This window comes from Jaculus jaculus, chromosome 1, assembly GCF_020740685.1.
Source record: "Jaculus jaculus isolate mJacJac1 chromosome 1, mJacJac1.mat.Y.cur, whole genome shotgun sequence".
NCBI classification, from domain to species: domain Eukaryota; kingdom Metazoa; phylum Chordata; class Mammalia; order Rodentia; family Dipodidae; genus Jaculus; species Jaculus jaculus.
Genome location: NC_059102.1, coordinates 48,205,031 through 48,221,133, shown reverse-complemented (window position 1 = coordinate 48,221,133; position 16,103 = coordinate 48,205,031). Strand labels below are relative to the sequence as shown.

General features: G+C 39.0%; 1 protein-coding gene and 1 pseudogene across 1 annotated transcript in view; one reads left to right on the top strand and one right to left on the bottom strand.

Annotated features, from left to right (window-relative positions):
• Positions 1-583: 583 nt before the first annotated feature.
• Atad1 (ATPase family AAA domain containing 1) overlaps positions 584-16,103 on the bottom strand; it is a 33,515-nt gene continuing 17,995 nt past the window's right edge. The window contains exons 7-10 of the mRNA XM_004653197.3: positions 7,675-7,764; positions 5,024-5,074; positions 2,390-2,523; positions 584-1,918 (exon numbers count right to left, since the gene is read on the bottom strand). Of these exons, the coding sequence (XP_004653254.2) occupies positions 1,798-1,918; positions 2,390-2,523; positions 5,024-5,074; positions 7,675-7,764 (396 nt within the window). The 3' untranslated portion in view covers positions 584-1,797. The remainder of the gene's footprint in view (positions 1,919-2,389; positions 2,524-5,023; positions 5,075-7,674; positions 7,765-16,103) is intronic.
• On the top strand, positions 8,817-9,586 carry LOC123463462 (annotated as a pseudogene).

Genomic DNA, 16,103 nt, shown 5'->3' with positions numbered 1-16,103 from the left:
TTACTGAAATTCATATTAAAATAGTAATTTGAATCTAGGTCAGCCAGCCTGGGCTACAGCTAGACCCTATCTTGAAAAACAAGTAACAACAACAAAACGGTAATGTGATACTAAGATGTATGCTATAAATATGAAATAGTCATAAAAACTATCTAAATACAAGTTTTACAAACAACAAAAGCCCAAAAATTATAAAGTGAATGAAAAAAACCCAGGCATTAAGCAGATAAAAGAATGTGCTCCTTTATTTTGAATTATAAAATTATGTACTTACTAAAAATGGGATGCATTTTTGGCATCTTGTATCTTGTATGCATTTCTCCCACTATCTTCGTAACTTGCCTTTTGTTATCCTAATTACTTCTTTTTTTTCTTTTTTTTGAGGTAGAGTTTCACTCTAGCCCAGGCTGACCTGGAATTCACTATGTAGTCTGAGGGTGGCCTCCGAGCGCTGGGATTAAAGGCGTGTACCACCATGCCTGGCTCTATCCTAAGTATTTTCTTGTGATCTCTACCCACCATAGTACAAGCAGACGAAAAATACCCAGTAAGTTCTTAAGAGACACTTTATCAGAGACCTTAATCCAGTAACTCATGAGGATCTAGTTTTTAATGAAATAAAGACAGAAGTATTTTCAACATAATTTAATCTTTCTGATACTCAGAAGGCACTGTGATTGTGTTGTGCCATTTTCCTCATGCTGTGTATTCAGGTGTCTGTGACAAAATTCTGGTGAATGGAATTTTGAACAGAAAAGAAGTTTGATGTATAAATTGTATACAATTTATAATATGCTAGGATAATTTTCTAAATTATAGTTACAAAATATTTTAGCATATCTAATAATAACTAGTTATGTAAACTATCATTTCATTTTTGGTGACCAAATTAAATTTGAACATAATTAAAGAACACATAACATAAATAACATTTAAAAACCATGGCTACAACTGAATTGTTATATTTTAAAAAAGTCAGGTACATGAATTAAAGGGTACTTAGGTTTCTCAGGCCCATTCTTTCAAAAAGCTTTCAATCCACCTTAATGCAAATAAGTTGAAAACTTTTATAACTGTCTATTCAATATAGGAAGTGAAACCAATGACGATCAGTTTGCTACCAACGACTCCGTGCTGATCATTGAACAAGTACTGCTATCTGATTATCTTGACAACTACTATAACCGAGCCACATGTGTATATGCACATGTGACTGGCCCAACCAATTGCAGACAGAGAAATGTTCAACTTAAAGGGTAAAACAGATGACAACCAGAAATGGCTGAATCACCATACCTGTTGCATACAGTCCTGAATCTTATTATACTATTTGGTTCTTTTAGATTCAGTAGTTGGGGTTAAAAAAAAAATCTTCTGTATTCAAACCTATCTACAGAATGTCAATAAAAAAATGTGCAGGTATATACATTTTAACATACACACATACATACACACCCAGCATACAAACTCACATGTCTAGGAACCAGCAGCTACCACATCCCATTTCTCACTAGTGATCATGTATTACTTTTAAGACCAGCTTAGATCCTATAAGGCTACAACAACATATGGCTAAAGAGGTCACACACAAGTGCCCACACTCAGGCTGGATTAAACTGTTCCTCCTCATGATTTCTGACAAGTGGCAATACCATTTATATAACAACTGTGCCTTTATAACTTAGGATTCAGAGTACAAAAGCACAAGCATAGAACTCCTCAGTTTTAAGAGCCTTCACTCACAGATAAGAGCACAAAACAAACTAGATGACTGAACTGTACAAATGAACTTTACTCTTAATCTAAACAAACATGAGTTAAAACATTCTGAAATGCTGCATCCTTTGATTTCTTCATCTTTTCAATTGCCCGATACAGGTCCTGCTGTTGCACAGGCCGAATCTCATCTTCATCATGACTAAAATGCAAACAAAACCACTGAAATCATCAAATAATTTTACAACACTATGCCAAAATTAAAATGGTCCTATGGTTAAAAAACTGTTTCCCCATGCTAGTGTTTGGCACACTCTCCTGTTGCTATGATCCACCTTATGTTGGCCAGGGGTGATGTCCACCCTCTCTGCTCATGCCATCGTTTGCCCTGCCATCATGGAGCTTCCCCTTGAGCCTATAAGCCAAAATAAACCTCTTTTTCCCACAAGCTGTTCTTGCTTGGGTGATCTCTACTAGCAATGCAAACCTGACAGTACCGTCTGTTTCTTTCTCTCTCTCAAATAAATAAATATATATTTTTTAAAAAGAGTAGAGAGAAGTTACAAATTTCAACTTATCTTTTCCTATAAGCATTATAAAGGAAAAAAAAAACAGTAATCTAAATGTTCTAGAAGATATGACCAATACTAGAAGTCAGGTGTAAGAAACATACCTTTCTTCTGATGCAGAGTTAACATACTCCCTGACACAGAGGAGGGCAGCATCTCGACACATTTCTTTCAGGTCACTTCCTGAAAACCCATCTGTTTCCTGGGCAACTTCTAGCAGGTCTACATGTCTATCCACCTTGAGCAAATGTGAAACATGCTTATAAAGACATATACTTCCAGATGTTCACCTTAGAGCTAAAGACAGTGAAACATAAAAAGCCTAGGAGAAACATTCAAGAATATTTTCCACTTCTAGAAGATTTTTGAGTCAGAAAAACGTTGGAATTTAATTTCATTATTTGACATTATAACTAAGACAGGTATAGATGTCTTTACTGGATACATTATGTACTGGTCAATTCATGTGGTACTTCTCAGAAAGGCACTGACTGCATACTTTTCTGTGATGTATTTAACAAGCAGTGGCAAGAGGAGCACTTGCTCATATTCTCTCACTCACTCACATACATACATACATACATATATACATACATGCATGCATATATGCATACATACCACACACAAAGTATTTTTTTAAAAAAGAAAAATACAGTGCAACAGAAAATGAGGTAAATAACACATCTTTAACACAAAAACTTCAAACTCTTAAATATATACAGTAACATACATTTCACCTCCAAAGAATGCAAATGCAGTCAGGCATGGTGATACACACCTTTACTCCTAGCACTTGGGAGATACAAGTAAGAGGATCGCTATGGGTTTGAGGCCAGCCTGAAGCTACATAGTGAATTCTAGGTCAGCCTGGGCTAGAGTGAGATATTACCTCAAAAAAAAGAATACAAATGAAAATTTAATGAGATAACCATTTTCTACTATCCCATTGGCACAAAGCCCCATAACATTCTTTGGCAAGGCTATATAGAAAGAGGAACTGCAATGTTGCTAGCACGAGAGGAAACTGGGATGGACAGTTTGGCAGGAGCTACAGAAGTAACCTGGCAATTCCTCTTCTGGAAAACCCAGCCTATTATCATTCCTGTACAATGTGGAATGACATGCATACAAGATTACTTGAAGACAGTATTTTCGTAATAGTAAAAGACCCCTTTCCACCTGAATGTCCTTCAATATGACACTAATGACATAACTTACAGTACATACATATAATGGAACCCTATGAAATACAGAGGGGGAAGAGAACAGGGTAAGGAAATATTGCTGATAAAGGAACGTGTTAATATGGAAAAATTTCAAAGGTAAGTGAACAATGTAAGGAAAGGTATGCATGGCTTATGAACATGCTTGATGTAAAACAGAGAGAGGAAAAACAGTATTTTCTAATTTGCTGTTGTAGGCACAAAGCTAATATGAAAGGATATAGATGCTATAGAGGAAGGAGACTTTTCCGTGGAGATCACATAATACACCTATCTCAGTGGTTGAACTATGTGACTATACTACAATGAGACAAACAATTTAAGACAGGGTCTCATGTAACCCTGACTAACTATAAACTTCTTTAGCAGAGGCTAGCTAGCTGTGAATTCTTGATCTTTCCTTGCTTCTACTTTCCTGAAGGTTGGGATTACAGGTAAGTGCCACCACACATGGCTTGAAAATCAAATCTTGAACACAAAAGCTAGGCTAGAGAAATGGCTTGGTGGTTGAAGGTACTTGCTTGCAAAGCCTTATGGCCCAGGTTTGATTCTCTAGTACCCACATAAAGCCAGATGCACAAAGTGGTACATGTGTCTGGAGCTTGCTTGCAGTGCCAAGAGGCCCTGGCATATCCATTCTCTCTTTTGCTCAAATTAAAAAAAAAAAAAAAAAACCACAAAAGCCAGGCATAGTGGCACAAGCTTTTAATCCCAGCACTTGGGAGGCAGAGGTGGGAGGAGGATCGCTGTGAGTTCAAGGCCACCTTGAGACTACATAGTGAATCCCAGGTCAGCCTTGGCCAGAGTGCGATCCTATCTCAAAACAAAACAAAACAAAACAAAACAAAAAACACAAAAGCTACTGATGATTTTATTAATCACCATTTCTTTTCTTTTCTTTTTTTTTTTTTGAGATAGGACTACACTATGTAACTCAGGTTGGTGTGTTGAACACACACTCCTCCTGCCTCAGCCCCCTTTTTATAAATGTATACCACCATACCTGGCATTTATCATTTTTTCTTAAATCTAAATTCCAATGTTAAAACTAATATAATGAAGTAAAAACAAGATACGAAATGAAAACCTTTATAAAAATACCTTCTCATATAACCAGAGATGGTCTAAAAAAAGAAAAATTACAGTATTTTAATGTGTAGATAACACATGGTTCTTTAGAAACTTAAGCACATCATCTTTTCAAGGTAGGGTCTCACTCTAGCCCAGACTGACCTCAAATTCACTCTGCAGTCCTAGGCTGGCCACAAACTCACAACAATCCTCCTAACTCTGCCTCCTGAGTGCTGGGATTAAAGTCATGCACCACCATGCCAGACTCTATTTAACTATTTCAAATATATCACATGTATACATCAGCAGCTGAGTTTTATAGTAAGTTAGGTCAAGTTCAAAGCTATATCACTCCCAGGTTCCTTCTTCATTTCTCTCTAAAATGACTATATGAATGAAAGTATCACATTACAGGCCAAAGAAAACTCTTAATTCTCTACTCACATTTTCATTTTTCAAGATGAGTTTCAAGATTGCTTCTCTTTGTTTTAGAGCCTAAAACCAAGATATGTCCAGTTAGCATTAAAAGACGAAATAAGGGGCTGGAGAGATGGCTCAGTGGTTAAGGCACTTGCCTGCAAAACCTAACGACCTGTTCCTGTTTTGACTCCCCAGTACCCATGTAAAGTCAGGTGCACAAAGCAGCACATGCATCTGTATTTTCAGCAACTGCAGGAATAAGATTTTTAAAAAATGAAGAAAAAAAAAAAAAGAACAAGTATTTTTTTGCTGTTCCTTCCTTTGTAAACAACCGGATAATTGATATAAAATAATTGAAATTTTTATAGGATTCAAAGCAAGATCTCGATGTGAGACTAATTTTCCTACTTAATTATATTTATATTATGAACTCCCAGTACCTAGCGCAGTGAAATAATATGTCCTAATGTTTACTGAGTGAATCAATACCCAAGATAACTCTATTCAATAGTACATGGGGGGGGAGGTGCATGCATGTGTATGTGTTCCTATGTGTGTGGGCATGGTGCACATGTGCTGCATGTATGTATGCATGTCAGTATAGAGTGTCTTTCTCAAGTGTTCTCCACTCATTTCTTGAGACAGGGTCTCTCACTGAACCTGGAACTTACTGATTCAACTGAGCTAGCTGGCTGGCCAGCCCCACGGATACTTCTGTCTCTTCAGGGTCAGGGTTACAGGTGCATGCCACCGCATGTGGCTTTTACCAGGGGACTGGGGATCCAAGCTCAGGTCCTAATATTTGCATATGAAGCACTTCACCAACTGAGCCATCATTCTAGCTTCTATGGTTCTTTTTCTTCAAACATGATTTCACTGGCTGGCCTGGAACTCATATAGACTAGGCTGACCCCAAACTAGTGGCAAGTCTTCTGATTCTCTCAACTGCTAGGATTTCACGCATGGGTTACCATGCTGGCTTTTCCTATATCGTTCTGAAGTCTTCATTTTTTTTATTCATTTACTTAACAAAACTGATGCAAACAAACTCCAGATGCATGTTCCACATTGTGCATCTGGCTTTATATGGGTACTGGGGCATTGAATCAGGGTCATTAGGCTTTGCAGGCAAATACCTTAACAGCCCAAGAAGTTTAAAGGTAAGGTTATTAATACTTTTGACATTGTAGTTATGAAAAAAATTACCTTCTAATATTTGTGTGTAGTCACTAAAAATATAATTAACAATTACAAAATTCCTGTTTTGTTAACAATGTACATTTGAGAGAAAAGGGGAAAGAGGGAAGAAGAGTGAGAATATGGGAGTATCAGGGCCTCTAGTCACTGCAAACTAACTCCAGACCTCCAGACACATGCACCACTTTGTGCATCTGGCTTATGTGGGTACTAGGAAATGGAACCAGAGTCCTTGGGCTTTGCAGACAAGTTCCTGAAAGGCTAAACCACCTCTTCAGCCCCCTTTTCTAAAGGCAGAGTCTTACTCTAACCCAGGCTGGCCATGATTAAAGACGTGTGTCACCATACCCAACTAAATATATAGTTTTACTAAATGCTACTTTTCATGTTGTTTCCCACATTCTATACCACTGCATGTCAAATCCTTAGCTGTTTGTAGGATTACAGTTGAATTTTGGATTAAGAGCACTAGTATTAATATTCAGAATAACTGAGGTAAGCTATTTTCTTTAAAATGTTGAATATATGGCTTGAAAAATACAGAAAATTTTGAAATTTTTGTGCAAGACATGCCACATCCCTCTAACGTGGAAGTGGTCCACATTTGCAGGCTCTTCTGCGGCTGTCTCCCTGGTGCTCTATCTAACAGGGCCCCCACTGCTAACCACTAAGCTGCTCCTGCACTTCCTCCCTTTGCTCATTCTGCAAGGATGGCTTTGTCTCATCTGCCTGCCAGATTTCTATAACCTTCAAGGCACATGTGCTTTCTGTAAATTCCACTGATTCTGACTCCACCTTCAGAATGAAATGACTTTCAGTTTCTCCTTTAACTTCCTGAAACAAGTCACTAAAGTAGCTAGTAGGCAAATTTAAGGCATTAATATTCTTGAAAAAGAAGCAAATATACTGATCTTAGGATAAAACTAAGATAAAAAGCAGAAGGACAATAAAAAAGAAGCAATGTCGGGGGAGGAGGACTCATGTTCTATTCTTTCTCTGAATGTCACACATAAGCCCAAGAAACACTCTTTAAAAATCACAGATAAAGGCCAGGCATGTTGGCACACACCTTTAATTCCAACACTTGTACAGGGGAGGCTGAGACAGGAGGATCTCTGTGAGTTTAAGGCCAGCCTGAGATTACATAGTGAATTTCAGGTCAGCCTGGCCTAGAGTTAGACACTGCTTTGAAAAACCAAAAACCCAGGCTGAGGAGACGGCTTAGTGGTTAAGGTGTCTGCCTGCAAAGCCAGAGGACCCAGTTGTGATTCCCCAGGACCCACGTAAGCCAAATGCATAAGGGGGCACATGCGCCTGGAGTTCATCTGCAGTGGCTAGAGGCTCTGACATGCCCATTCTCTCTCCCTCTTCTTCTTTCTCTGTTAAATAAATAAATAACAAAAACCAAAAACCTTACAGATAAAGACATGCTAAAAGGCAAATAATTAGCTCTTCATAGTATCATTAGGACTACCTACAGGCTGGTTGATATGAAATCTTGTAGGCATCCTTCTCATGATTGCCGAGTCAAGGTCCTGAGGACGATTAGTAGCTCCCATCACTATGACCTAAACATATAAAGACAAAATAAGATATTAATCCTACCAATAATATTCCTTAAGATTATTATTGCTGGTATGTAGGTAACAGAGCTAATTAGGAAGGTTTTAAAATAAATCTTAAAAGAGAAAGCTGGTTATAACCTAGCATTACTCAAATATTAGTAGGTAAAACTGAAGTCAGTCCTTAAAATCATCAATAGCAGCACAGTACACCCAGAAAGACTAGTGCATTTCACTGACTAAATTACCTCTTCTAGCTAGCTTCAGGTAGTGTTATTAGAGATCAAAGATGTATAAAGCATTTTTTTTTTTTTGAGGCAGGTTCTCACTCTAATGCAGGCTGATTCTCGAATTCACTGTGTGGCCCCAGCTGGCCTCGAACTCATAGTGATCCGCCTAACTCTGCCTCTTAAGTGCTGGGATTTTGTGCATCACCACACCAAGCTATATAAAGAACTTTTGAAAAAAAAAAAAACTATTGTAGCTTGCAAAAAGGTCATTGAATGAGTACCTTTATTAAGAATTACAAAGACTTAAGTCAGGCATGGTGGAACACACCTTTAATCCCAGCACTTGGGAGGCAGAGGTAGGAGGATTGCCATAGGTTTGAGGCCACCTGAGATTACATAGTGAATTCCAGGTCATTCTGGACTAGAGCAAGACTCTACCTTGTAAAACAAACAAACAAAAATTTACGAAGACTTGGGCTGGAGAGATGGCTCAGCAGTTAAAAGCGTTAGTCTGCAAACCCTAACAACCGGGGTTCGATTCCCTAGTATCCATGTAAAGCTAGATGCAAAACGGCGCTTGCATCTGGAGTGTGTTTGCAGTGGCTGGAGGCCCTGCTGCACCCACCCATACTCTCTTTCTCTCTCTCTTCTTGCAAATAAATAAATTAAAATGTTTAAAAAAAGTATTACAGGCGCGGGCGGCATGGGGCCGCGCACTCCCTGCTAGGCTGGGCCGGGGTGTGTGTCGGGGGAGGGAGAGCGCGCAGAGCCCGCGCCCAGAGCCCGCGCCCAGGAAGAGTCGGACCTTCGGCGCGTCCGCCACCGCCACCTGCGCCCGGCTGGGCTATTACCAAAAGATGGTGGATCATTTGGCAAACAGTGAAGCAAATACCAGACACATAAGTATAGTTGAAAATTGCTTTGGAGCAGCTGGTCAACCCCTCACTATACCTGGGCGGGTGCTAATTGGAGAAGAAGTATTGACTAAGTAGTGCAGAAAGAAGCCTAAGGCAAGGCAGTTTTTCCTATTTAATGATATTCTTGTATATGGCAACATTGTCATCCAAAAGAAAAAGTACAACAAACAACATATAAATCCCCTTAGAGAATGTCACCATTGATTCCATCAAAGATGAAGGAGAATTAAGGAATGGTTGGCTTATCAAGACACCAACTAAATCATTCGCAGCGTATGCTGCCACCGCCACCGAGAAGTCAGAATGGATGAATCACATAAATAAATGTGTTACTGATTTACTCTCCAAAAGTGGGAAGACACCCAGTAATGAGCATGCTGCTGTCTGGGTTCCTGACTCTGAAGCCACTGTGTGTATGCGCTGCAGAAAGCAAAATTTACACCTGTTAATCGTCGTCACCATTGCCGAAAATGTGGTTTTGTTGTTTGTGGGCCCTGCTCTGAAAAGAGATTTCTTCTTCCAAGCCAGTCTTCTAAGCCCGTGCGGATTTGTGACTTCTGTTATGACCTGCTTTCCACAGGGGACATGGCCACATGCCAGCCCACTAGATCAGGCTCTTACAGTCAGTCACTGAAGTCTCCTTTAAATGATGTATCTGATGATGATGACAGCAGCGACTAAGAACACGTTTTGAAGTATTTAATTGGGCTTGACTATTTGAGAAATCAGCTGTGGCAGAAATGTCAAATTCTTTGCTCTCAGTTACTCTAACCGCGAATTTGCCTGAGAAACTTTGAACCTATGTGCCTCTATCTCTGATAGAAAGTAGGCCCCTTGCCTTCTGCTCCTTTCTGGGCTCCGACAGAGATACATTGTTGTTGGGATAATGTTTTGGTTTCTTGTTTATTTCTAGATTATTTTCTTGTAAATTGGGGAGAGATGTTTATTTAACAGATCTTGTACATTTTTTTCCCTGTTAAGTGGAAAAAATATAAGCACAGAATGGGAACAAGAGTATAATATAACTAGTTAATAGTAGCATATTTCTGCCATTCTGTGTAATGGTTAAGACACCAGTGACTATGGTTTGGAAATACCAAGTGGTGCCTTATTGTAATGACACTGTTACATGAAACAAGCCCAGACCCTCTCAGTTTTTGGTTGATTTAAAGACATTGGTGCTCTTGGTGATAAAATGAATCTTTATTAATGAGTGTAATTCAAAGAACTAAATTTAGAGGTATCTTCATTCTGTATGAATACATACTTTTCCTAAAATAGTTCTGGTTATATTTTTATATCTTACAGGCACCAGATCACAATGGTCACATACATGTTTAAATTAATAGGTTGCCATTTTGAAGAGTTTGGTTTGACATTTATCACTAGTTTAGAAATGGCATATTGCATTAGCTTTGACTTTCAGTAAGACTTTTTTTTTAGATGCAGATTCATCTGCTTTCACATTATTTTAGAATGAAAAAGTCTTCTTATAAAACCTTTGGAAATAAGAGTCTTTATAAAAAAAATCCCACAGTGGAACATATATCTCCCAAGGCTTGAAGATTTGGAAAAAGAAATGTGTGTAAGGCAGGCCACTCCTAAGTTTTACTAGATGGCATATCTGTGGAAGTATTGTCTATTGCATTGTGAAATGACCTTGAATTTACAAAGAGTGTTATATTTTATAAAGTTTTGTAAAGCCCCAAACAATTTCTATTTTTGTAAGCCAATTGTATGCTTAATCTGTTTCTGAAATCATTTAACAATGTATGGAAATAGAGTAGCCGTTGGTATTTCTAAATTGTGAAGTTTAAGTGGGCCTAGTATAGATTGTTTTTGAGAAGTGGTTGTTTCTCCTCTGCTGTTGGGGGCAGGCATGAGGTTGACGGTATGTTTACTGCATACACCCGGATGTGTTTGCACTGTCTCACCACTTACTTGTCTGCTGCAGTAACTAAGTCACCAGTCTACAAGTTTTAAGTTCTAAAGTTAAAAATACTCTAAGTCTGGATAACATTCTAAATGTCCTAAGAGGTTTATTGATAATGTGTGGACTGAGAATTTTTCTTATCAGATATTGGTTGAATTACTGTTCAAGTGTGAAAGTGTCTGAAATATTTATGACCCCCTGAAGGGAATGTGAGCGAAAAGCACAACAAAACTAGGGCTTGGAGTTTTGTCTCATTCTGTTCTTTGTTTTGTTTGGTTTTATATCAGGTGGACTTTTTTTTTTTTTCCTTTGGCTTATAGGCAATCTATACATATAGTCAACATAGCTGAAAGGACCGTAAAGTGAGAGAAGTGCTAATGGAAACTCGCTGGTACACAGGCGCCTAGTAAATTCAGGATCCAAGGAAAATGTTCTCATAGAACACTGCTTTGTCAACCTCTCTTGACTGGATTTACAATAAAAACTATTTTGCAACTTAAAAAAAAAAAAAAGTATTACAGAGACTTAGCATCACTTCTTAAGGATAAGGATCCTGGTAATAGTAACAGGTGTTACACCCTTGGTCTTTACATTTCATATTATCTTAACTGTACTCTTAGCACTGACGGTGACATCTTCACAATGCTAAATTTAAAAAAGTAACTCATGCAATGCAACTTTTAAAAAAATAGAGTAAAAGCAAATAGGGAAGCGCTGGGTAGGCAGCTCCAAGGATAGCTCAGAAGCAGAGTACTTGCTGAGCATGTGTGAGGCTCTGACATCAACCCATAGCAGCCAAAGAGTGAGGAAGGGGAGAGAAGGAGGGAATGAATTTTAAAATGAAAGGAAAAACATGTTGGTCACACTGTCAACCTTCTGGATCTATATCAATTATTTGTGAAAGAAGTACAAAATGAAAAAAATACAACTTTAAAGATCAAAAAAAAATAAAGAAAAATATACCCAAAAGAAGTATTTTTAAAGCATCACTATAACCCTAATAATAGCACATTTGCTACCCAAAATCAACTTATTAATATTTTGTAGAAATATTTTATATTACTTTATTTCTATGTACATGCCTTGTATTTCTCAAATGTAACTCCAGAGAAAGTTAAAACTTTGCCAAATCTTCTACTCTATTTTTTTTTTATTTTTTATTTTTTATTTTTTTGGTTTTTCGAGGTCGGGTTTCACTCTAGCTCAGGCTGACCTGGAATTCACTATGTAGTATCAGGGTGGCCTCGAACTCATGGTGATCCTCCTACCTCTGCCTCCCAAGTGCTGGGATTAAAGGCGTGCACCACCACACCCGGTTCTTATATCCTATTGTTTACATTTTGATATTCAAGAACCTCAGTGCCAAATTATTTTAATTTACTAAGGGAGTTTGCCACCTAGTGGAAAGAAATATAAGTACAAATATATACTACAACCACATATTTAAGAAATGTTAGTTCCACAACATTAACAAAATTCTATGTATGGGTTAAGTGGTCCTAAAATAAAATATTAATATGCCTATTTTCCTTAAAAAAATCTATTTATTTAGGGCTGGAGGGATGGCTTAGCAGTTAAGGTGTTTGCCTGCAAAGCCAAAGGACCCAGATTCAATTCCCCAGGACCCACGTTAGCCAGATGCACAAGGCGGTGCACAAATCTGGAATTCATCTGCAGTAGCTGGAAGCCCTGACATGTCCATTCTCTCTCCCCCTGCTTTCTCTGTCAAATAAATAAGAAATTCAAAAATATCTATTTATTTAAAAGAGTAGAGTATAGGCTTATGCCACTGTGAATGAACTCCAGACACATGCACCATTTTGTGCATCTGGCTATACTTGGGTACTAGCTATCGAACCTGGGCCATCAGGCTTTGTAAGTACATTCCTTTAATCACTAAGCTACCCCTAACCCCCCAATTTTTCTTTATTCACGTCCTATAATTTGGTAAAATTAAAAAGAAAAATTCCTACCAGACAAACCTCAAAAGTGATTTAATGAGCTAATAGCACAGACAGTGAGACACTAATAATGTTCTGATATACTGAAGACTGATCATATTCCAATGCAGAAAAATCACAAAAGGCACCATGACTGAGGCAGTATTTTTTAAGGGGGAGGAGACAGCCTGAAGAGTGGGCAACGTGTCGAGATACATTCTAGGTAAACAAACAGAACAAAACAAAATAAAAATAATAGTATAGAAAATGAAGTGCTAGGAAATGGAATCAAGATTAAAATTGCAGCGGGCCAAAAAAAGGGAAAGAAAGACATCCAAGTGGAAAAGGAATTAGTTGGAAAGAAGGGGTTTGGTGGCAGCAAGAGAAGGAACAAAAGAGGATAATGGAACCAGATTATCATCAAAATACATTATGTACTTTGTAAACAGACAGATAGAATACTGGGACAGGGGAAAGGGGATATGGTCTAAGAGAGAGTTGGGGCATAAGTATCCTGTGGAGGTGGGTGAATAATGCTGTACCCAGAAGCCATAGATTGTTACTAGAAAAATTTCAATACTAGGGGTGGGATACCTTTCAGCAAGTTGTTGGCCAAGGAGGTAGGCCCTGATGCCCCCAAAACATTATAGGCTATTGCCAAGGTTCTTGGCTGCCCACCAGAGCTAAGATCCTACTCTGAAGATACCACATGCTTAAGTAAAATGAAGCTGGAGCTAACCTGGAAGCTTCTACCCTGTTGACTAGCTGTCAAGATGCTATAAAGGGCTCTACAGCCTGTTGGAGAGAAATCATCAATGGCTGTCAACCAGCAGTAGATCCTGCAAGTTTTATAGCAGGCCAGCCAGGCAAATGTGCTGCCTGGTACAATGGTGGCATGTCTGTCATGGGGGAAACCAACTGCTCTTTGACTGGATTTGAAGCCTGCACCACAGGAAGGAATTCCTGCCTAGTACTGAAAACCGAATGAAATGGCTGGAGAGATGATAAACCTTGGGGAAGGGAGGGACTACTACTGTTTAAGCTCATCAACTAGACAGAATTAATATATATGTAAGGATTCTTTTTCTAAAGTTGGACTGGTGGCTCACACCTATTAACAGCACCTCCGACAAAAAAAACAAGCAAGCAAGCCTGGTGCCTTTAATCCCTGCACTCAGGAGGTAAGGGTAGGAGGACTGCTGTGAGTTCAAGGTCAGCCTGAAGCACAAATTGAATTCCAGATTAGCATGGGCTAGAATGAGACCCTATTTTGGAAGAAACAATGGGAATGAAAAAAAAAATTGCCTTTCTCTCCTTCAAATCACTCTATAACATGTATTTAAGTCATTTCAAGCATTCTTTTTTTAAAGTCATGAATACCTTTTGTTATATGTACTCATTTTCATAATGTATATACTGTATTTTTATTGTATATTTTATACTTTTAAATTGTATCTTTTATACTTTTAAACTGGCAATGTCCAGGTTGGAGAGATAGCTCCATGGTTATGGCACTTGTTTGCAAAGCCTAGAGACCTGGGTTCAATTACTCGGTACTCACGTAAAGCCAGATGCACTAGGTGGCACATACATCTGGAGTTTACTTGCAGTGGCTAGATGCCCTGGTGCACCCATTCTCTATCTGCCTCTTCTCTCTTTCACTCACTCAAGTCAATCAAATAAATAAAATGTTTTAAATTGGCAATATCCATAATCACACCATGATCATAATGCCCTCCCAACACTTTCCTTTTTCCCCCTTCCAAGTTCCCCCTCCATCAAATCTCTCCTTTCCAACTAGTGTCTCTTCTATTTTGATGCTATCATTTGTTTTTCTCTTTTATTATGCTGGTCTTGTGTAGACAGCATCAGCCACTGTGAAGTCATGACTATCTAGGTCACTCTGTGTGTAGATGACAGCATTATAAGCACTCCTCCCTTCCTTTGGCTCTTACATTCTTTCCACCACCACTTCCATAGTGCTCCCTGAGCCTTGGAGAGTGTGACAGAAATGTCTCACTCAGTCTGAACACTCCCTGTAACTTCTCAACACTTTGGTGAATTCTGACTCACCCTAATGGTTACCACCATCGGAAAAGAGAAGCTTCACTACCAAAAGTGAGAGTAGCATTAATAATTAGGCACAGGGTTGGAAAGATAGCTTAGAGGTTCAGGCACTTGCTTGCAAAGCCAAAGGACCCAGGTTTAATTCCCCAGGACCCATGTAAGCCAGATGCACAAGGGGGCACACACATCTGGAGTCCGTCTGCAATTGCTGGAGGCCCTGGTGTGCCTATTCTCATTCTCTCTCAAATAAATCAGTAATAGAAATAAATACTTTTTAAAAAATAAGTAGAAACTCGGCGTGGTGGCACACGTCTTTAATCCCAGCACTCGGGAGGCAGAGGTAGTTGGACTGCCATGAGTTCGAGGCCTCCTTGAGACTACAGAATGAATTCTAGGTCATCTCTCAGCTAGAGCAAGACCCTACCTTGGAAAACCAAAAAAAAAAAAAAGTAGGTATAAACATAAATATTTCAGATGGCAGTTTGATGGGCATAATATGTCCATTTAGCCAGACAACAGTAGTAGTGCCTCCCTCCCCCAAGGCTTATGATCTCCCCAGCCTGACTGGATTTCAGACCTGCTCCACAGGAGGGAATTCCTGCCTAGTAGTAAAAACCTAATGATATGGCTCACTTTGTAAATGGTTGTCTCATAAGTGTAAGGCATGAGTGCAATCCCCAGCATCCACATAAAAGCTAGGTGTGGGCCAGGCATGGTGGTGCACACATTTAATCCCAGAACTTGGGAGGCAGAGGTAGTTGGACTGCCATGAGTTTGAGGCCACCCTGAGATTATATAATGAATTCCAGGTCAGCATGGGCTACAGTGAGATCCAACCTCAAAAAAAAAAAAAGCCGGGCGTGGTGGCGCATGCCTTTAATCCCAGCACTGCCTTGAAAAACCAAAGCCAAAACAAAACAGATTGCCTTAAAATCCTGTGCACTCAGTTTCAGGCTCCTCTGAGAAGCTGGGATTGTAAGAGTGGGCCACGGTATTCCACTACAGTTCCCTTTTCCTGGATTGCATTGTTGAAGAGTACTGTCTTTTACAGTCATATGTGGAATTTACGATTAGCTCTACATAACTGCATGAGGTTAAGTTTCTTGGGGGGGGGGGGGGAAGGGGAGGCGGTTAACATAAGAATTCAGCAGAAATGATCCAAGTTCAGCTTGGCTAATACTTGCAATATAAATGAGATTAAGACTGTAAGGCTTCATTTCTCTCAGGATTTACCCAAGCCCCAGTTTCCACTTTCATT